At 38.5% G+C, this 22,897-nt stretch overlaps 1 protein-coding gene across 1 annotated transcript in view; it reads left to right on the top strand.

The window, feature by feature from the left end:
* Positions 1 to 736: 736 nt before the first annotated feature.
* TUSC3 (tumor suppressor candidate 3) overlaps positions 737 to 22,897 on the top strand; it is a 127,946-nt gene continuing 105,785 nt past the window's right edge. Inside the window, exon 1 of the mRNA XM_088131130.1 lies at positions 737 to 883. Within this exon, the coding sequence (XP_087987256.1) occupies positions 785 to 883 (99 nt within the window). The 5' untranslated portion in view covers positions 737 to 784. The remainder of the gene's footprint in view (positions 884 to 22,897) is intronic.

Consider the following 22,897-nt stretch of genomic DNA (forward strand, 5'->3'; position numbering starts at 1 on the left):
AAGACCACGAGTCCCCAATCGATAACAGTGTAATTTTGAACAGACTTCCATACAAGGAGCTGAATTCAGTAGGATTGACTTTGAGCAGGCAGGCTCAATTTTACACAGTAAAATTTCATTTTTATGCCCATTTAATAAATATATGATAAAAGTCATATATTTTAAGTCCTTGAACTAGCTGACTTCATGGTTGTGTTGCATCCATGTGGATCCCGGGCAACAACCTATGGAACTTTACAATATCTCCGATAGTGCTAATTAGCCTTTTGTTCAATCCTCATTGCAATGCTCAGGAGCCGCCGGTGTAGAGTCTCTTTCCATATTTCAAAACCGTGGAAACACGACTTTCCCTAATCCTTGTTAAAGTCAACTTATCCACATTCTCCTCATCTTATTATTACCCCCTTTCCTTCCTAAACCCATGCGCTACAGCCTAATTTACTTAGGTCGCATCCTGCGCAAATTCTGTCCAGTCCAATATTTCTTTCTTCCGAGGGAACAAACAGCTGCACCAAATTTCGGACTCAGGACCACCTGCCCTCCGGCCCTAAAGCCACGGCTGCTCCTCCCGCAGCCCCTCTTCGTGCAGATAAGCCAGTAACAGGCTCCTCTCTCTTGAAGGGAGAAAGAAGGCGTGCTTCAGAGGGACGCGAGGAGACTACATTTCCCAGAACGCTTTGCCCAGGAGCTGGCTTTTGGATTGGCCGCTGCTCGGGCCCAAGTCGGGCAGGGAGAAGCGGCGTGGATAACGGCGCTTGCAGGTACGCGGGCGGCGTCGGGAGTCATGGCATCGCTTCGGCGCTCAGCACTGCACCTGTCTGCGGGGAGCTGCCTCCTCTTCCTCCTGTGCGTCCAGTTCGGGGGGAGCCAAAAGAAGAAGGAGGTAGAACCCTTAGCTTCTCTGTCTCCACCTGCGCATCTTCCGTTCTTCCCCGGGAGCGTGGGAAGAACGGGCAATTCTGTCCCCCGCCCTTTCCTCCACGCCGCAGGCGCCCTGCTTGCTGCCTCGCTCCCCTCCTCGTTACTCCTGTGCCGCTCGGACTCCTCGCTTTCCTCCCTTTACGCGCGCTTTGTGTATGGCGAGCGTCCTTTCTGCTCGGAATTCGCCTGTTCGGCAGTCTCACCGATTGCAATCTCATGGGCTTCCTTCCGAGTAATTTTTCTTGGGCGCATGTACCGGCAGCCATTCTTCTGAGATGCAGAAGGGCAGCGTGGCGGAAACAATGGATCCTTCAGGCCTGGCCTTCGAGATGCGAATCAGTGGAGAGGCACCCTCGCCGTGGGGTTGAACTCATCCATCCATATGCTGGAGCTCAGGGGCTCAGCATGGAGTCTTATTTTCTAAAGCATTAAAAAATAATAATAAAGGTTATCTTCTTTGATTGCATAGGCACACTCTGTTCCATCCTAACTTTTGAAGTAAAGAAGCCAAATTATTCTGTGGCCTGGATTTTTCAGAGGAGGAGTATATTCCCTTGAGCATGTGAAACAAGTAACTATTTGTGAATAAGAGAAATGAATTTGAGGTCAAAGGTACAGGAGGAAAAAAGGATCCTTTTTGGATTTAATTGCTGAGAGGTTTTTCCTTATTCCTTTCTTATCTTGTTTTGTTGATATTTTGAAATTTTCTGTGATAATTAAGATAGAATGATAGAATTTGCTAGTCATTGTCCTCGTACTGATCCTATCCTTTGAAAGAAGTTGAGGAGTTGTGCTGTGACAGATCCTGATTAAAATTAAGATCTTCCCCTAGCACAGGGTTCCTCAACCTCAGCAACTTTAAGATGGGTGGATGTCAATTCCCAGAATTCTGGGAATTCATATGCACCCATCTTAAACTTGCTGGGGTTGAGGAAGCCTGCTCTAGAAAAGTGGAAAGGACTAGCTGAAAGGGGATGCAGAAGGAAGGAAGATGACCTGAGGGAAGGCAGGGGGACCACATTCACAAAAGGAATATATAATATGACTCTGCCTAGGGTATTCATTGTTGATAGGGTTAATTACATTTTAGTCGTTTTAATATTGGTTATGAATTCTGATTTTATGTTTTTATTGTAAACTGTAAAGTTCCGTAAACTTTGAAGAATAAATTAATAGGTTTGGAAATATGGGGAACATGCAAAGTGGAGATGCAACCCTGTGAAAGGAGGACTGGAAGTGAAGGAAGGAAAGCAAAAGTGAAGTGTAAGACAGAGAATATAAAGAGCATAGGAAGAGAGTGAAGAGGAAACCTATAGGGGAAATTATAATTTGAAGAATATTTGGAGATGGAACTCAAGTCTGACCACTGAACTAATCCTTTTCTTGTTACCTCATCAGAAGTAAAATAGAGTTTAAAATAGGGGCAGAAATAATAGAAGGATATCTCAGTATTCACAGTAAATATTTCTAGAGGAGGTGTAGATACATCTTAAGATGCCTCTACTTAAAGATGGAAGCAAGGTGGAGAGGCAGTCTTGTATGGGGATTGAACTAATTATCCATAAGTTAAATAACCATGGACTCAACATGCAGTCTTATTTTCTAAAACATTTGAGGATTAAAAAATAAATAAAAGGTTAACTTCTGTGATCACACAAGCACACACTATTCCATCATAACGTCTGAAGTAAAGAAACTAAATTATTCTGTGGCCTGAATTTTTCAGGGGGAGAGTCTGTGTGTGATGCTAAACGTCCTGAGAAATTACTCAGATTATATCAATTCCTTTGCTTATTTTTGTAATGAAGTTTTAGAAACCATGAAATTTGTCCTTGTATTTAGAACAATACATTGGCACAACTTTCTTCTTTGTTTAATCTTTCATTTACAACTATTTATTTTTGTTGTTGTTAGGATATGCTATTTCAGAGGTATGCCATGTGTTGGGGAGAATGAGGCAGTCCAAATATTATGTGGTGGATTATTTCTGGATTTTTTTCTACATGGCAAGGATGAATAGAAACCAAAAGTTTGTGAAATAGCAGTCTGTAAATCTGAAAACTAGTAAGATGCACGAATCCTTTATGATATCCAAACTTTTACCTATCTGAGGTAGAATCATTTTTAAATAACCAGCAGCCGAGTTATCTCCAATCCAGCTGATGTGCTAATTGTGGCCCTCCCTGGAACATAAGGGATCTGGCAATGGTAACTCTTGCCCTCATCTCTACGTGCTTAGACTATTTCAGTGTACGATACATGGGTCAGGCTTTGAAGACCATTTGGAAGTTAGAATTCAACTAGAGTGTGGCAACCTGGAAGTTCCCTGGTGTATACCAGCATGAACATGTTTATACTGGTGCTTCAGGCCTTGCATTGGCTTCCTGTTGTCTTCCAGCTTGTGCTAAGGTATATCCACAGGCATCTTCTTCAATCAGATATGCCCTGCCCAACCTATGTACCTTAGGAATAACTGCTATTTATTCCTCACTTTATTGCAGTAAGACAGACTGAAGAATTCAGGTGCTGTTTTTCAGTTGTACCTCCATTATAGAATAGCCTCTCCCTGGAGATTTGTTTGGCCCCCATATTGATGCCCTTCCACAAACTCTTAACTGAATTATTTTCTTGAACCTTTGGTTGTTGAAATGATGTTATTAGCCTGTGTTGTGGGTGAGTGTTTATATTGCTGTTTGATTTTTGGTATTAGTGATTTTTAAACGAGTTATGTTTATGATTCTGCTATGAATCACTGCAGGTTTTTTGATTTTGGCAGGTACAAATTTAGGAAATGAATAAATAATAAAATGCAAGGAAGTTGATAAACTTAATTGAGTTTGAAGGAAATGAATTGGGGGTAAGAAAAGACAGCAGGCAAATTATATGAACACACTTCATTTTAGTGGAGGGGAAAATTTCTGCTCTCTTTCACAATCCAGGTACCAGGCACTTGTTCCCCTTCTGAGACTCCTAAACCCAGTGGTGGTGCTTTAAAATCCCTGACTCCTTGCGTTAATTACAGACTTCTGGTGCAAGATTATGACTATAAGGGGAGAAGAAGAGAAAGGCATCTCAATTTTTGTTACTGGACCCGGACATGTATTTGAAAATCTACCATTGCTCCCCCTTTGCGCATTAGTTATGGAGACTTGATTGGCCTTTGAATGCTTTGGAACTTTTCCTAGTTTTGCAGGTGGCTGGGCCAATTCCTTATTCAATTCCTTAGAGATCATGGCGCAAATGGCATCTGCTTCTGGCATTCTGACGTGCCAAATTCTATTTTTGATCTGTTGATCTAACCTCCTTTAGTATAGGGAACAGTGTTTGTTTGCAAATTGCAATGATAGTTTCTGTGCTGTCACAAAGTGAGCCCCAATATCTTTTCTGGGCACTTTGTGTTTGTTCCTTTCATCTCAAGGAATAGGATACATGTAGAAATGACATTCTCTTCTTTGGACTGAAATGCATTAAATGGAAGATGAAATGGAGAAGACTGATGAACTCCTAGTGAGATAATAATAGCTGCCATTCTTCTTCTTGAACTTTGACATGACTGTTCTTTATGGAACATTTGTAATAAGAACCTGATTGTTGGAATGTTTTGGCATAATTCTTTTTATGGGTGACAGCAGTGTTGGAAGTGAGGGAGATAATGTTTGGTTCTTTGTGACAATTCTTATTAAATAGTTTTTTTGAAAGAGCTGAGACAGTCCTAAATAGGTTGTAGCAAAAGAGATATTGTCACAAGTAGGTGTGGCTTATAAAGTAAGACATATTCTATTAGCATTTATCAAGCATTTGCCTTCAATAATATCTGTGAGTTCCAGATACCACTATGAAGGAGGTTGTGGGTCTCACTCGGTGTGTACTTTCACCATCTTTACACTGCACAGTAAAGAATATGTCTTAAAAATAAGATGTACAAGATACATTTCTGTAAATCCTTTTGTGTACTGTACTTTATTTAGTCATACCTTAGATTAATATTCTGCATTTCTTTCAAGAGCTAAAAGTAGCATATATAACATTCACTCCTTCAGTTTCATTATTATAAACATAATATATTAAGTAGATTGAGCTGAGAGGTATACCCCATGAGTCACCTAGTGAGTTTCCATAGTTTGGGGTATACTTGAACTTGGGTTTCTCTGGTCTTACCAGTTAAAGTCCCCTGGCTCTAGATGAATTATGAAGTAAGCCAACAATTCCCAGACTGTATATTGGAATATATTTGTAAGTCTGAAGTGTACCTACAAACTGTAAGCCACCATATTGGATGCACCCATTACTCTGCAGTCGTTGGAGAGGAGGAACCTTGTTGTGCATTGGTGCAAGACTGTGATAACATACTGAAAGAGGAAGAAAGAAAACATGGGATGTACCAACTCCAACAATATGATATATGCAGGAGAATGTCTAAAGAATTGCCACCACATAGAAAGGAATAAATAAAGGGGAGGGATGAAATGTGAAGAGGATTACTCTGCATTCCATAATGAGACATGTAGTTATCATTTCTGAAGTGGGGAGAGGAAATTTACTTTTTTAAATTGTTGCAGAAAGCACTAATCCAGAAGAAAATTGCATTTCAGATATCAGCAAGCACAGTTTTAAAATTTTGCACAGAGAAGCACAACTACCCTCTTCCATCTCATCTGTCTCAGTTCTGCTGGTGTTTATTTATATTCTGGAATACAGAAAATACTTCTCTGCTCTGCCCTATCTAGTTCATGGAACCCATTTCATAGTGTGCAAAATAACTCTAAAACTCCTGTGTCATAATTTTTTTTTTTTAAAGGATAGAGGAAGCAATCCATTAAATACTTTAAAAACATCTTGACCCTCCGTGTAAGATGTGTGAATAAGAAAAGTACTGTATGCTTATGTTGGAACTAGAAATAGTCCTCTAGGAACCTATGGAAGGCTGAGAGTGCTTTAAATTAATGGCTTAACACAGAGAAACAATGAGGATTTTTCACTTTTTAACCACACATTTAAGCCCCTGCTTGTGCTTCTTTTAATCAGTATCTAAACTAAGTGGGTAAATATTATCTGGCTGGCTTTCATTCCCCTTTCTTTTTGTTTTTAAGGTTATTTTATATAGAACATTGAATTTAAATATACTAGAGCTGAGATGAAAGAGAAAGGCATTTTTAATGAACATCATTAAAAATGTTAAATAAAACCCATCCTCCACCATATGGGGTTGTGTTCATGTGTCTATATTAGTTGTTATTTTTGTATCATGGCTTTCCTCTTAAAGATCAAGGTAATGTATATAACACTCCCTTATCCATTTTTTCCTCCACAGTAGCAACCAGGTGATCATTTTCATAAAATAATTCTGCAAGCTACCATGACTGAGAGTGAGCTTAAAACTGAGTAACACTTGTCCTAGTCCAACAATTTTACTGGTACACCTAGTGGAAAGCTGTACTTCCAGCTGTTTTAGAGATGCTTTTTTTAGAAGAGGATGAATGTGTTCTCCCTTTCAAAGTGAGGAAGAACCTTGCTTTCAGTTGGTGTTGTGGCAGCCAAGGACACATAGCATCACATACACATAATCTGAATTTCTACTACTGTGATGGTCTGTATCCTTGACTGCCACAACACCAACTGAAAACTTTCCCCATGTGAAAATTCTTTCGAAAAAGTAATCCTTCCTTTTAGATATACTATCTGTTATAGATAGTGGCAACAGAGGGCAACATAAATCGTTAGCAGATGACACATCCATCTTATGGGCAAAATTAACTTCCTGGGTCCCATCCCTGGGAACACAGCCATGTTTTTAAAGCTTTATGAAATGCCAGCATGGTCAGAACTAATGGAACTAAATGAATTTGGGGGCAGAGGGTTGGGTCTTCTGGGGTGGGGTGCTAGAACAGAAAAGGCCCACTTCCTGATCCCACCAGATGGCATTCCTTGATGGATAGGACCTGCTGTTGGATCTGGAGAAAGGGCATCCTACAATAACAGTTTCTGTTATTCTGTTAAAGCTGTTTACAGTTTTAGTATAAATGCTGTGCCTGAATAATAGAGTAAAACCTTTCAAAATGATACTATAGAATAAAACTACTATGTACTAACTTAGTTTCTGCAGCAATTGTATCCTATTTCTTGTGTTCTCAGTGCCAGTTCTCACTTAATATGAAATCTACATTTAATCTGTGTAGCAACAACTTTCTCTGAAAATGTTTTTTGGTCACTATCCAATGTAGAATTAAGCATGCTTAAGATGATGGAAGTGTGCCTAACTTGTGTTGTAGCTATGTTTCTATAGTTATATATTATTTTTTTAGGTGTATCTTTGATCAATATAAAATTGCAATGCAGTTGGAATCAGTATGATATACTTGGTGTAAAATATGCTGAGGGTTGCAGCTGAAGCCAAATTTCTTTGGTTTCTGAAGTTTTCAACAGTTTATTTCTTTAATTTTGCATAATGTTCAAGCAATAATTAAGTGCAATTTTTCTGAAAAACTATTTTCTTTTTCTTTACATTGTAGGAGGATAGCCATGGTAGTCTATGGTAGCCAAAAATCAGGAGGAGTCAGGTAGTACCTTTTCAGACTAACACATTTTATTAAAAGGTATAAGCTTTTGGGAACTACAACTCACTTTATCACATGCATGGAGTAGCTAAACTTATGTAAGATTTAAATTGGGATGATCGGGAGAAGGGGAAGACAAGGTTGTTGGGAAGATGCGAGTTACACATGAGATAGATTACAAGTACAATATCAAGGAATAATTATAGTGTGTTAAAATTCCATTGTGTTTGTTAAGACCTTCTGAGATAACCTGAAACCTTTTGTGGTATGTGAATTCCACAGTCTCGCTCTACTGTGTTGGTGTAGTTACATTGTTCTGAAATAGCTACCTTGACATCTGTATTCGGATGCACCGAGAGGCTAAAATGCTTTGCTGTTACTGTTTTGAGTCCTGATGTCAAAGTTGTATCTATTCCTTCTTTTGTACAAACTCTGATTTGTTTATCCAATGTTTATTCAGAGCAGCATTTCTGGAAAATGATGCCATATATCACCTTAGAGGAAGAGCATGTGGAGGCACCTCTAACTTTGTATATAAAGTTGTTGGGATCACTGATTGTGCTTTTGGTACAAATGTTGGGGCAAAGGAGATCTCTGGGTTTGTTGTAAGATCTGGGTTCCCATGTTAGCATAATTGTTCTATTTTTTCTTGTTGTTTGTGAGAATCTGTTTCAGGTTGGGCGGTTGTTTGTATGCAAGTATGGGACTACCACCTGTGCCTGAGAAAGTGTGGTGTGATTGTCCAGTATGGTTTGTAACTTATTAATAGTGCATTTGAATGGCTTGAGCTATGTGCTGAATGTGACAACCTGTGATGTTTTCTTATTCTGTTTTTTGTGATCTGTCTTTTAATAGATCCTCCCTGGGAATTGATCTGGCTCTATTGATTTGTCTATTGATTTTGCTGAGCGGATCATTCAGTCTCCTGAATGTCTGGTTTAATTCCGTTAGTTAAACATCTCTGTCAAGTGGGTCAGAACAACTTGGTTGTAGTGTAGAGCCTGGCTATAGATATTAGATTTGGTGGTGCATTCTGGATGGAAGTTGGAAGCATGTATGTATGCATGGCAATCTGTTGGTTTCCTGCAGAACATGGTGTTCATGCGTTCATTGTGTCATTTTACTGTAACATCAAGGAAATGGAGTTGTTTTGTAGATAGGTTGAAGCTGAGGTTGATGGTGGAGTGGGAGTTGTTGAAATCAGCTTCTTTGATTATGATGCTGTTCTTGAGGCCTTGGATGGCATCTTATTTTATCCTGCTGAGATTGTTGAAAAAGGGGATTTTATTTATTTATTTATTTTTTTACTGATGATTGTGGCTTCAGCTTTTTGGTGAAAACATTCAAAGTAGAAATCTAATTCCATCTGGGGGTATTCATGTGGTATTTTTTTTAACTGTATTTGGGATTTGGTGTGATCTGTAGTTACATATTGTCCCAGGACGTGTTGGTTTGATGATGGCTATGTGTCTGTTTCTTGTCTTGAAACTATTCCTTAAGTCTGAAACAGGAAAATAGTGCTTCAGGGTCACCACAGAGTTGCATATATTATGTGGGTTTGATGGAGCAAAAGGATAAGCCTCATGTAAGAATAGACCCTTCGTTACAGTTAGCATCGTGGATCACAGCTGCAGTGTGCAAGTGCTTAGTTGAAATATGGCTGGCTATCAAACATACATTGTGTTCACACGTAGTGGTAAGCTGTAAAGTGGATTGCTTGATTTTAGGTTAGCTGAATTCAGCTATTCTGGTTTGTTAATCATAATGTATGATCTGAATGTATCTAATTGTGTTTTATGTGAAAGATATCACACAGTAAGAAAAACAAATGGTTAGCAAATCTGACAGTACAAAACCAAAGGACAGGTGGGAACAAGCCAGATCATCCCTAAGAGGGCAACAAGTAATCCATCAAAGAGAGTGAAAAGGAAAATAAATATAAGAGGGTGAAAATAAAGGGTTGTTTTTTTAAAAAAAAAATAGGGCTTATTTTTGAATCAACATAGTTGCTGAAAGTCATCATTATCTTTATTACGGTCACGGACCAGAATTTCAAATGAAAATATGAAATACATTGAAATACATTAAAAATACATTAAATAAAATGAACAGCACATGATAATATATACAGATTGGTGGGGTCATCTATGGGCAGTCAAAATCTGCCTAATTTTGCAGACAGTATAACAAAATTTAGCTACGTTCAGGGAAACTAAATCATTCTGATCAGATAGCAACAACTGAACATAAAAAAGATCAGAATTTCCTGGATATTTTATCAGATGAGGAGTTATTAGATGGGTTTGTGAGTCCTTATAAAAAATACAGTATAACAGAACATGTGCTATAGTTTCAATAGCCCCTTGTCCACAGGGGCACAATCTCAGCTCATCTGGAACTTTTTTGTATCGGCCCTCCAAAACTGCTGTAGGAAGAGCATTGCAGTGTGCTAGAGTTAGTGCCCTCCAAAATTTGGGGACAGTGATGTAATTTAGGTATCTTGCTAGCTTGTAAGAAAAGGCTTGACTGCTCAAAAAAACATTCTTAGGCAAAACGGACTGGTCCTGCTGGACTTCCAGGTCTTTGATACGCTGTTTGAATTCACTGAGTGCACGCTCATAGCCCATCACTAGGAATGCCTGACTAGAGAAGCCAAGATTTTGAAGTTTTTGTAAGATAGACCTGAACCATACTGATTTATAATTATCCTTAATAAGTAAAGAACCCAAACCTCCGGGGAAAAACAGTAGTTTCACCAATGTGCTATAACACAAGTCCATGCGCCTGGTTTGACTTTGGACATCCTTGCTTCTCTCCTTAGTGCTACATTTGGATACAAGGGGCTACCTGAAATATGGCCCTTAAGAATTTGGACTGAACCCTTTTCAGAGGTGTTAATGAAGGATAGGGTCCTAGCTGGGCACCGAAGAGTAATTGTGTGTGAGCCTTAGCTGAGTATAACTTCAGTGCTGCTGGGATATGCTATGCTCCCCTGATAAAGTAAAAGGATTGGATTGCAGCCACTGTTTTTTGAGTGTTTTGTGTGACGTAACTTTGGTGCGCACTGCGTTTAGTGGAGCTATGAAAAACCATGCCCAAATATTTAAAGGATTTAACTTGTTTAATATTCTGGCTGTTTGTCCTCCAAATGTGCAGTTTACGTCTCTTTGCAAAGACCAAAATTTTAGTCTTGTTATAATTGATTTCGAAAGGTTCTTCAGAGCAATAACTAGCCTGAGCACTCATAGCTCGTTTGAGTCCAATTTGTGTTTGTGATAGGGGTACTATGTCATCTGCATACAACAAAGTTGCAGTGTGCCTGTTTGCCAATTTTGGAGGGTGATATTCTAATTGATTTATTTTGGCCACAAGTGGGTTTATATACAAATTAAACAGCAGAGGAGCTAAAATACAACTCTGCCTCACTCCTCTGTGAGTTGGAATCTCACTTGTGTGGTGGCCTTGCGTACTACATTGAACTTTGATTCTAGAGTACTTATAGAGATTATGCATCAAAAACGGTAGCCTTCTATCAATAGTAGTGTGGAGGAACTTAGAACAGAGCCTCACTCTGGGAACCAAATCGAATGCAGACCTAAAATCAATAAAAGCGGTATGTAAAGTCGAACCTGTTTTAGATGTATATTTTTCGGCCAGGTGTTGGAGTTTAAGGGCATGTCCATAGATGGAATGTCCGGACCTAAAACCTGCTTGTTCATCTACCAATATATGCTCTGAGTCAGTCCAGTCAACTAGTTTATTGTATAAGTGTCTGGCATAGAACTTACTTATTATACTTAACAAGCTAATAGGCCTATAATTAGCAGGCAGGTCTCAAGTGCGCTTTTTATAGATAGGCACGATAATGGCTAGGCCCCAGTCCTCTGGAATTTGTGCAGTGCAATCGATATAGGTAAACAGGGAAGCAAGAACAGGGGTCCACCAATCCAGATTGTTTCGTAGCATTTCGGGCATAATGAAGTCATTACCTGGAGTGTTACCAGGCTTTAGCTGATTTATAAGCCTCTTTATTTCAGAATTTGTGACAGGGACCCAGTTTGGGAGCAGGTTAACATTGAGATCTAAGTCAACTATATGGGCCTTGTGAATATAATGCTCTAAAATGGTCTTCCCAAACAGATGCAGATATAAGGTGAGGAAGTGAAAGAGGTCTGTCAACTGAATGGAAAGCTATGAGGTGCCAGAACAGAGTGGAATTTCTGGCTTGAGAAGCTGTTATCAGTTGCTGCCAGGAAACCTTAGTGAATTATCTTTTTTTGTTTTGTAAACAATGTTTATATTGTTTCTTCAGGAGCATAAAATCTTGGATGGGGTGCTCAACTGGGGTCTCTTTATATAGCTTAAATTCTCTGATCAGTTTACTTTTGGCCTCAAAACATGCTGCGTCAAACCAGGGCTGGGAAACATAAGTCATGCCCCCTGGGTTATCTCTTCTCCTTGATATCTGGGTGGAGATCACTGGCTGGAATTACTGGATCAGTTGTGTAAATGTCTGCAGGGGAGAGTCCCCAGACCTCCCTCTGACTATGGTGGAGTGGAGTTGCAGTGCTGCTTCAGATTGAAGCAGCTGAGCAATTTGCTCACTAAGTTGCTGAGACCGTTTGACATGAACCATCCTCAACTCTGAGTCTGAATCCCAAAATGGGGTGGGTTCTGTTTCCAAAAAGCAATTGTGAAACTGTAATACTTGGAAGATGATCACTATCAGGTCGATTTCCTAAATAAAATTTTTGTACAGAAGTGATCAGATTCCATGAGGTTGAAGTATAGTCAATCAGGAAGGTCTTGAGCCATAGTTGCTGAAAGTCTTTGATGGCAGCTTCCTATTTTCTTCAGTAAACCTTATCTGTAGTGGATGGATCTGTTTTTTGAACTTGCCTTAATTGTTCATTTCTGCTAGTATGATGAAATCTAGCAGTTTATTCTACAAATTTTAGTTAAGCAAGCAATGGCTTAATGCAATGGGTGAGTTTTGGGTATGGACCTGGAGATGGAGAATCACTTTTTTTAAAAAAAAATGGTATGGATGCTATCGTTGATAGATGGACAGGCTTATTAGGCAATTCTGCAAAGGATATTTTAGACGCCTTGTGGCAATTATCACCCATAATCACCTCTCTCCATAATTGGTTGGTTAGTTTGGGGGTCAATTGCCCCCTGATGGCTTAGCTTTATTACCGTTTTGTCTCCCATAGGATACCTGGGAGCTTTGTTTTGATTTTCTTTTCTGTTCAGCCATATAAAACCTTTCCTTTTGCTTTTTTTCCTCTGCTTCTCCCAAGATAGCTGATGCATCATTTCCACTTCTGTTCATGTGTCTTGAGGCAAATAACAACATCTGCAGCACCTTTGCTTCCACTGGCAAGTATTCCTGATGTCTCTAAAAAGAAAGCAATGTGGTAATTTTGTTGATGGATCACTGGGGAAATCGATGTAAGAGCAGGGAAAAGATGATACAGCAGACAGTTGATGGAATATGCAAGTTTTAATAAAGGAAAACAGTGCTGATAACAGGTCTAATATTGCAGCACAGAGTGTGTACTTTAAGCCTGGATATTCATGGGTCATACCTCAGCCTATCTTGATCAAGCAATTGCCTCAGCTTCCAATGGTAAGGGCAGAAGTAGGCAACTTTAGAGACTGTAGTTATGATTTTTAAGGTAGTATATGGGAAATGTTGAATGCTTCGAGAGCAACATAGATGCTCTTTATTGTTCTTATTACTATCAATTACTTATTATTTTTGGAGGTAGACTAATTATATGAATGACTTTATAGGTCAAATGGAAGGTTGAACCTGGATCTGTATACTAGAGCTGTAACACAAACTTGAAGGAAAATAAAGACCTCATATTGGAGGGCCACACTTCACTTCACACATCAATTGGAGGGCCGCACTTGATAATATGTGGTCTTTATTTGTTGTGGCTGTCTTGACCAGTCAAACTGTTATGCATAGTCCTTTGGCTCCGTGAATATATATTACACTTTAAGGTGTGACCCTAGATTTATTTATTTATTTTTTTATTTACACATATTTCCATGCTGGCCCACTTCTAAGACTCCAGATAGTTTATGGCCTCATGAACCCAATTCAGCAACAGGATGCACAAGAAACCATAAATATCAGCAAAATAGAGAAAGTACAGAAATAAAAATAAGCAGACAGTCTCACCATAGGATCAGAAAGAACAAATATTCAAGAATTCCATCAATCAATCCAATCTCCCCAAAAGACACTAACAGAAAATTATCTGGACTGCTTTCCAAAAAGCCAATAAGAAGGTGCTAGGTGAACCTCTAATCGCAAGGTGTTCCACAGTGTGGGGCCATCCCATGGAAGGATTTTCTCTCACGTTCCCTTGATATCTCTCAGAAATTGAATCCTAAATATCCTCTACTGGAAGCACACATGGAATGGACAGAATCACTTTGGAGGATTCAGTCCAGTTGGAACATACTTTTCAAAATATGTTTTATGTTCTCTCACTGAAAACAAGGACTAGAATGCAATCATTTAGGTGAGATTTTGCCAACTGTTAAAGATCATTTCTGTTCTGGAAATTTCTGTTTTACAATTTTGTTTAGGAAAAAGCTTTGGAAAATTTCAGGATCAAACTTTTTTTTTCCCCCAGTCATTTGCAATAAATTAAATGCAGTGCTTAGAATAGTTCAAAACCACTCCTCTAATTAGATTGTCTTAAACTTTGTTCCCATCCCAGATGTCTCTTGTTGGCAGCCCATCTTCCATAAGACAGATCAGCAAGTTAATTGAACTTTTCTACTGAACTGTGCTGCAAGTTATATCTAGTGCTTCCTGAACAACCCCATGGAAAATCCAGATTGTTTCATCTGGTGTTATGGTTGCATTGAGCAAATCTTGTTGCACTGAACTGATTTTTTCTGTCATAGGAAAGCTCTGGATATGTGTGTGTGTTACTTGTACAGCCACCTGTAAAAATGCTTCAGACTTACTGATACAAAGCATCCTAGCACCTATCAGAGTTGTATTGCTATTCCGATCTCTTCCAGCCAAATAGAGGATAATGGGAATTGTAGTACATCAAATCAGAAGGGTGCCAGAAGGCTGATGTAATTTGAAAGGGGAGTCTTTTATGGTGTGACACTATCCAGATGGGAGGCAGCTACAGATTCTAGTTCTTCTGCATAGCAGCCTTAAGGTGCTTGTCTCCAAAACATTTCTGCCTGGATTTGAGTTTTTCTTCAGCTGTGGCAATGATAACATACAGCAGTTTCTAAAGCTCCCAGTTGGTGGATGACTCTATTACTTTACCTGTAGAGGAGTACTGAAATAGCCTTGAAGAAGGAATGCAAGGGCAGCTTCATAAAAAGTGGGGAGGGGGTGAGAAAGAAACTCAGATTATCCTGCCTTGATTTTCTGTGATATAAAGTGGTGGGGGGGGCATTTCTGTTGGGCTTTTAGGATTATGTTTAGGATTATTATACCCTACAACATGTGAACTAGTTAAAAAAAAGAAGAAGGAATGGTGAGCCCAACCTTACACCGGACTACCATGAGAAGTTTCTTCAGAAGGGGTCAGGCAGCCCAATAGCCCAAGACAAATGGCCATGGAGAGCAACAACATATGATTGGAGGGGAGGGGGCCTAAACCAGACACATGTTTATCCAAGATCATAGAGTTCTATTGAAAGACACAGCTGTGATAAGCTGCAGGTGGGTACTAGCTTTGTGCTTATGAATTCCTGAAGCACCTTTTTGGAATTAGATTCAAAGTGTTGCAGAACCCTAACACATACATTCTTGCTGAAGCCCAAGAGACTCAAATTCAAGCAGCAGAGATTTTAGCAGAGCTGAGCACAAATGTTCTTTAAAAATTTTCTATACAATGTTTGAACAGAGAACTTGGGTAGAAGGAATCACTCTTAGTATGGCAACAGTTCACTGCTGAAGAAGAGCAAAGGGAATAGTTTCATCAGGGATTTAATTGACATAGAGAAAGCAAGGAGGTTTCAAACCGCTAGAGTGAATATTATACAGTGAAAAGCAGGACATTCATACACACACAAAGACCTAATATCCCCATTTTATAATTAAGTAAGTGCAAGAATACTACAAGAGAATTTCTCAGAATTTCTCTTCTCCTTTGCTGGGGGGGGGGGGGGACCACTAAAGCAAATTCTTTATCAACTTAAATGAAAACTGGCAGAAAACGTGCAAAAATTTCTGCTAGGCACTAGATTTAATGTTGGCATTCAAACAAACAAACAAAAAAATAATATGGTGGGCCTAGTAAAAAGCTGTTGGAAAACAGAAATTTCCTCTATAATATAGTGCAAGATTGACCAATACACTTCATTAAAAATATTTGATTAGCTAAGTCAAGTGGCTTTTATTTTCTTCTTTGGAATATCTCAATAAGGAATTCATATAGAGGTAGAAAGAATGTTCCTATAGGTATTTGATTCTCTTTCTTTCCAGAAAGCATGGATCATTGAGTTCAAATTGGATACCATCTGTGTAGAAGGTTATCAAACAAGGATACTTCCTAGGAAGAAGGTCATCTACCAGATGGAATTGCCACTGTACTGAGCCAGAAATGGAAACTTGGACAAATTGTATTAAGAATTTATTTTCCTTAATAAATTTTGGTCAGGTAAAAAATGTTTAGTTCCTATAAATGCTTATTTTATCTAGAACAATTAAAGCCCCAGAAGCTTCCATGTGGTAGAAAATAAAACATTAGACTTTTTAGAAAGCCAGTTTATTGCATCAGATATCTTAATGGAAAATTTTATGTGAAGACTGGTGAAGGCATGATAAAGTTAGCTAATCACTTAAATATGAACACTGAGGACTTCTTATCTGTTTTTCCCAATAATCTGATATACACTAAGTCTGATGCAACTAGTATTCATCAGTAGGGTTTTTGTCTAAAAATAGTTACCTAATTGTAATTGGAACACATCTTCAGGACAATCTAGGAGGCTACACCTATTTGTCAACTTCACTAATGGACAAAGCACAGTTTATTATGCATATTTCTTCATTTCTGACCAGAATATTTAACCAATTTTGAGATCATTCAATCTGGCATTGTCGTTTAATTCATTGGTCCAGATGGTAATGTACAGGTCTGTGCGTATCAGTAATTTATGGTCAAATCGGGGTCAGCGGGCTAAACAGAATCAAATGGGGAGAGGTAATAACAACACAAACGTTAACTGAATTTGTTCTTCAGATTGTACCATTATTCTATATGGTTATTTTCTGTAGTCTGAAAACTGGACACCTTTCTGAGGATTTACCACCAATTTACGAAAGAGAGCAAACTATGTTTGGTATATCAGTTTTCTTGATTTGATTTAAGCTGTAGTAAAGAAAACATCCTTGTAGCTTTAAAAGGGCAAGTCATTTATCTTTGACAGAGAGCGAGAGATACACACATACATACATACATACACACACATACACAAACTTATGTAGCACAAATTATACTCAACTCTTCAAGGTAGTCCAGACGTGAAACCAAAACCATGAGTACTAATACTTCCTTTATAGTAAGGTTACAGTAACAGAATCTTGCAAGTCTGAAAGCCCTTCCCCCCCCCCCGTCTTTACGTTCAAGAGAACTAGGGGGGTCCTTTCTGAGTTGCTTTCTGCACCCCTATTCCTTCTGTGGGCTGAGATACCTTGTGTCTGACTGTTAACTAGGCTGCGGCTCTTCCTCCTGTCTCCCAAGGTTATTTTCACAGCTCATTACACAACTTGAGTTAGGGGCAGATCTGCACTTTCTTTTCCACTGAAACAATTCACTGAAGTTCCCATACTGGAGTCTTTCATTTAACTCAGGGCCCAGGAATATTCTTTTGGGTTTCCTACCCTTGGTAGCCTAAGCCCATTGGCCAGTCCCACCCTTCAACAGTGTTTCTATCAATATTAACCTGAGGTATCCTAGGAGTATCTTATCTGCCACCCCAGCCCCACCCCCATAAGTCCAGGACCTCCTTGAGAATGTATACCCCAAGACACCCTGGTCTAATTCATTTGAGGTAATGTACCAAATCTGGTACCCAATGCATCCAGATTTGGCCCCAAAGATACCTTGCATTTATTTTAACAGAAGATACCTTGCATTTATTTTACCAAACTTGATCAATAAGTTTGCATACCCCAAAATAAGTTTGCATACCCCAAAGATACCTTGCATTTATTTTACCAAACTTGGCTCCAAGGATTCCCAATAATACCTCCATCAAGATTTGGCCCCATTTCTCATTCAGATATTCCATTCAAATTGGCCTGGAAATTCCACACTATTCAAGCCGTACCCCTTTAATCCGGTTAAGAACTGGATGACATTTGTTCTTTACTGCTCATTAACACTTAGTGATTGTTGATAAAAGATCAGATATTATTTCTTTTATTTGAAGCTCAGCAAAAGGTTACAAACTTGATGGTTTAGAATTTGGTAAGTAATTACAGAGTTGAGCATCTAAAATCTGGCAATTGAATACAAAGTTCAGCATTCCAATCTAAGAGCTGTGAGGGAAGAAAGATGAAGAGGAAGTAAGGAAAGGAGGGAGAAAAATCTCTTAAGATCTCTTAAGACCCAGCAGGATGGGTCTGATTTTGGGTGTGAGGTCTAGGATCATCATCATCTCCGGTTGGAGGTAGACCTGATCAGTAAACCGACTCTACATCCTAAGTCTCTTCTTAATACTATCTCCTTTCCCAGGACTTATGGTTCTGGGACTGTCCTTTTTGTTTATGCAGCCATTTCTGAATACCTGCTTCAAGGCCAGCTCCCTGGCTAGCTACATCCCCCTTCTGTTATGACTCCCCTATTTTATGATTTAGAGCCCTCTCATTGATTTTTTACTCCATTTTTCCATTTATGAAATGGCCTTGTCCTCTTTTCCCACATATTCTATTTGTGTCAGCTGCTTGTATCAATTTCTTATTTGTGATTAGCTGTCAGCTGCTTTTTTTAGTGCTTGGTATCAACCTAGATGCAAATTCTTAAAAGGCAGGAAAATAGGTCAAAGACAGGGGATCCTTATTTTACTGAAGCAAAACAATGTTTTATGTTTTTGCCATAGTTCTTATGGTGAAAGAACTTCACAGCATAAGACACCCTAATTTTTATGTTAAAGAATTAAAGAGACTTTACAACAGAGTTTCATTATGAAATTGTCCTTCTAGTGGAAATGGGAATGGGATTGAAACGACTAAAACTGTGTAAGCAGATGCAATTCGGGTAACTGCTGTTGGGAAATATGAAAAGGTTGAAACCATACACTTAAGAAAAACTCTCCTCATGCTCTTTGCCTGCCTAGCTTTCTAGCTTAATGCATTAGCTATCTATTGCTTGACTGATTTAGATGTTTTGAATCTTAGGGATTTCTTTTGAAGTTACCCACTACACTGTCTGATTTTATATACAGGTAGTCCCCAGGTTAAGAACACCCAGTTTAAGGATGACCCATAGCTAATAATGGAGTCCATTGTAGCCAAATTTGAGTTAAATGCACAATGATTCGAGTTAAATACACAATGGTTCAGGTTAATTACAAAATACTACTTATAGAGTATTATACAATAATACTGTTCTGTCTTACATACAAATTCAACTTAAGGACAGATCTTGGGAACAGAACTTGTTCTTAAACTGGAGATTACCTGTATGTGTGATTGACATAAACAGTAGCATTGGGGCTAGGTAACTTACTGGGTTGTTAGTTCCAACTAGAATTCCCAATGAATTTTATCCAGGCCTACTGACAGCATCCCCAACATTCCCTCATAGAATCCATCAACTTTGGGACTCTACTTCCTTTCTTTGAAAGTGGGGCAGAACAGGAAGAACTGAATTCTGATCAAAGTTATCTGAGAAATATTGAAATATTTCCTGTGCTTACACCAGGTATTTGTGTTTTCTGTTATTAGTGGTAGTTTCTTTATGATTGCAAAGGCTTTCCAATCAAAACTTGAAAACTACATGATCAGGCTATTCCAGTTTAGGCCAGAAATGTTCAAAGATTGATCTTCCACAACCATATACTATTCTTCAGTTCTGACTGACAGGTAATATTCCAAACAAAAGATTTAAGCTTTAACAGTTTCTCTTATTTCAGGCTTCTTGTGGTGCTTCATAACAGTCTAAGTTTGGCACCATGAAGCGTTTTCCTCTATGGGTTGTATTATTCAAAATTCATTTCAATGAGCCATCCAGTTTTTAGTTTTCAAACTCATCTAGGATTATTTGCAGGGAGGAGAGGAGGCTCAATTAAGTGTCTAAGAGAAAAATGTGGCCGCATACTGTTTAATGTAATTGGAGTGTTCCATTCTCCCTTTGCCCACCTATAAAGAAGTTCATGAGCACATATCTAAACTATGGGTAGGAACAGCATTGCTTTGTCTAGTTGTTACAAAGGCCTTAAGAAAAACCCTGCTGGAACAGATCAACAGCCTTCCAGCCCAGCATTTGTGGTCATGCAGTGACCAGCTGGTGCATTCAGGAAGGTCATAAACATGGGCAGAAGGATGGCAGTCTTCCTTCACTATTACTATCAGCAGGTATTTTAAGCATGGCCCCATATTCTGGATGTAGCAAACAGCCATCAACCCTAATACCCATTGTCCATTCCCCTTCAGAAGCTATCTAAATTAGTGGCCATCCTCACATTCATGTCTCAAGAGTGTTTGCAATGATGCATGTGATATAGCAAAACACATTGGGCTGAATGCAAATGTGACTTTGCCTTAGTGGAATTTGCTGCCAGTTGTGAAATAGATCATTCTGTTTCTACCCCTTTTTCATTTACTGGAACCTTTTATGCATTATCAGATTTTGATCAAAAAACATTTCTAGTGCTTAGAAGCAGCTTTTGTTTATGTGGAATGTTTTAATTTAATAAAGAGCACAGATAGGCAAATGTTTTGGTCAGTGAGCACATTTGGATTTTTGAAAGCAAATTATGGGCACATTCACAAAATGTCTGGATTGTTCAAGGATATATATGCCACCCAGTGCTAGGGTGATTGAAATTATCTATAAAACGCTTGCTTAACTTCTGATAAGATTGCTCCCTTTGAACATCCTCCCCAAGTTGTTTTCTTCCATCCCAGCTTATGGTTACCTTATTCTCTGTAGAGATAAGCACTATTTCAAAGCATTGGACTGAAACTGAACTACTTTTAAATTTCTGAAAATGCTTGTGGGGCTAATGTAAGATCCAAGGGCATTGTTATGATGGAGAGCCACAACTAGATGCACCAGTTGACATGTTGCACTAAACCATAATTTCTTTAAGCATGGTTTGAATAAATTACCTTAAACTATAAACCATAGTTAAGAGCCACTTTGGTGTAGTGGTTAAGGCACCAGGCTAGAAACCGGGGGTCCATCAGTTCTAGTCCTGCTTTAGGTACAAGGTCAGCTGGGTGACCTTGGGCTAGTTACTCTCTCTCAGCCCTAGGAAGGAGGCAAGGGCAAACCATTTCCAAAATTGCGCCAAGAAAACTGCAGGGATTTGTTCAGGCAATTGCCACGAGTTAAAACTAACTCAAAGACATACATACATACATGCATACATACCATAGTTAAAAATCACAATGCCAGGGTTCATGTAGCACATTCAACCAAAGCAAGCCAAATCATTTTGATTGACTGCTATATATAAAGTTTGTATATAAATTTTGTCCATATAAGGTAGGTTCCTACATCAATAAATATTGTCAGAACCATGGTTCAGATAGGGGATTGATACAGAATACTGTAGTGATAGCCTGAAAGCTCAGATTTTGGTGACCATGAAGCATCATGCACTTATTGATGTCTGGCTAATATTGATGCAGTTAGGGTGTTCTAGATAATGCATGAAGCACATTGAATAACTAAAATGTGTTATACAAAAGCTTCTGGAGACTGTGTGGGCCATCCTAAAGTATTTAAGCTCATAACTTTTGGTTCAAAGGTTCAGTTGGATTTTATTTTATGTGTAAATTTAGACTTCGTCTTTCTCTGAGATCAAATCTGCATGGAGAGCAAAAATATTCGCTTAAAAAGAACTTAATACGGTTTTCTTTTCATGCAGAACACATGCTTGCTTTGCTGATGGAGAATAAATTACAAGTTTGTTAGCTGAAACAGCATTTTTTTAGCAATTAAAGCTCTATATGATGTTTTTTCACCCCTTTGAAATTAAATGAGCAACTTTCATATGCAAAATTGTCTTGGGAAACTATTATTTTCCTAAACTGTGTGGTGCTAAACCCCTTCTGTGGTGTACGCTGATTTATTTTGTAACTGCTGTATGTAAATTCTGAAACTATGGAGTGTTGACAAAGGATGGTTTACAACTAAAATGTGAATTTCTAAGCAACTAAGAGGAATACAAAAAACCCTATCATTTCAAACGTCACATCCATAATTGTCTTAAAAAAAAGTTTGACATTTTTCTCCCTGAAAGTTCATTAATTTATTCAACTTTTGCCAGCTTACCTGAAATAAGTAACAATTGCATTGGGGTGAGCAGCAATGTGCAAAATACCATATTTTTTGGGGGGGTGTATTTCTCATTGCAGTTTAAATCCTATATTAATCTGTCCTCTATATGCATCTGATAAGTGAGCTGCAGCTCATGAAAGCTTATGCCTTTTAAATAAAATACGTTAATTGGAAAAGGTTCTATCACATTTCTTCTGATTTTTTTCCGTCATGGACTAACACTCCCTCTACAATGTCTATAGTTCTTGTAGACTTATCGAAAAGATTAAGGTTTACATTTTGTATTTCTCTTCCTTTTTTACTTTGCCCAGATTAGACAGTTCAGAAACTGTCAGTACTCTTCTTAAAATATGAAACCGTTCCTTTTCATAAAGGGATTTTCTTTTTGCTATAATCTTCCTAAATCTTGTGTATGAGCAATCCTAATTCTGTAGGAAATACCAGTTTAATCTGTTTCCAAATTGCCCACTATATGAGAAAAGAAGTTTAAGTAGCGATCTCTGACTTCTATAGCATCAGAAAACCATAAGGCCTGTAGTAAAACCCAAAAGGCTTGTGGAGGTGGAGAAGAACACCAAGAATGTCTAGAGAACAGTTTGTTCAAATTCTTCTTGGTGGGGGCTCTTCATTTTCAGGGTATTGTGCTTTGTTATCATAGATTTTGCAGAAAGAAAAATGCATTGTCTGCGTACTGTTGTACAGTTGATGTTTGCCTTGGACAAGATGGATAACTCAGGTCATAGAATTGTGTTTATTATAAATGTATTTTTTTCTGAAAATAGAGACTTTTGAATGAACAGATAGCACAAAGGTGAAGATCTGAGCCCACAGACTGTCCTTTACATTTTCAAATAATTGTTCATTCAAAATGAAGATTCCTATCTGAAATGAAAACTGAATTGGGTGATT

This window comes from Python bivittatus, unplaced genomic scaffold (assembly GCF_059951505.1).
Source record: "Python bivittatus isolate LINGU-HERP-01145 unplaced genomic scaffold, Pbiv_v1 ctg000070_np1212, whole genome shotgun sequence".
NCBI classification, from domain to species: domain Eukaryota; kingdom Metazoa; phylum Chordata; class Lepidosauria; order Squamata; family Pythonidae; genus Python; species Python bivittatus.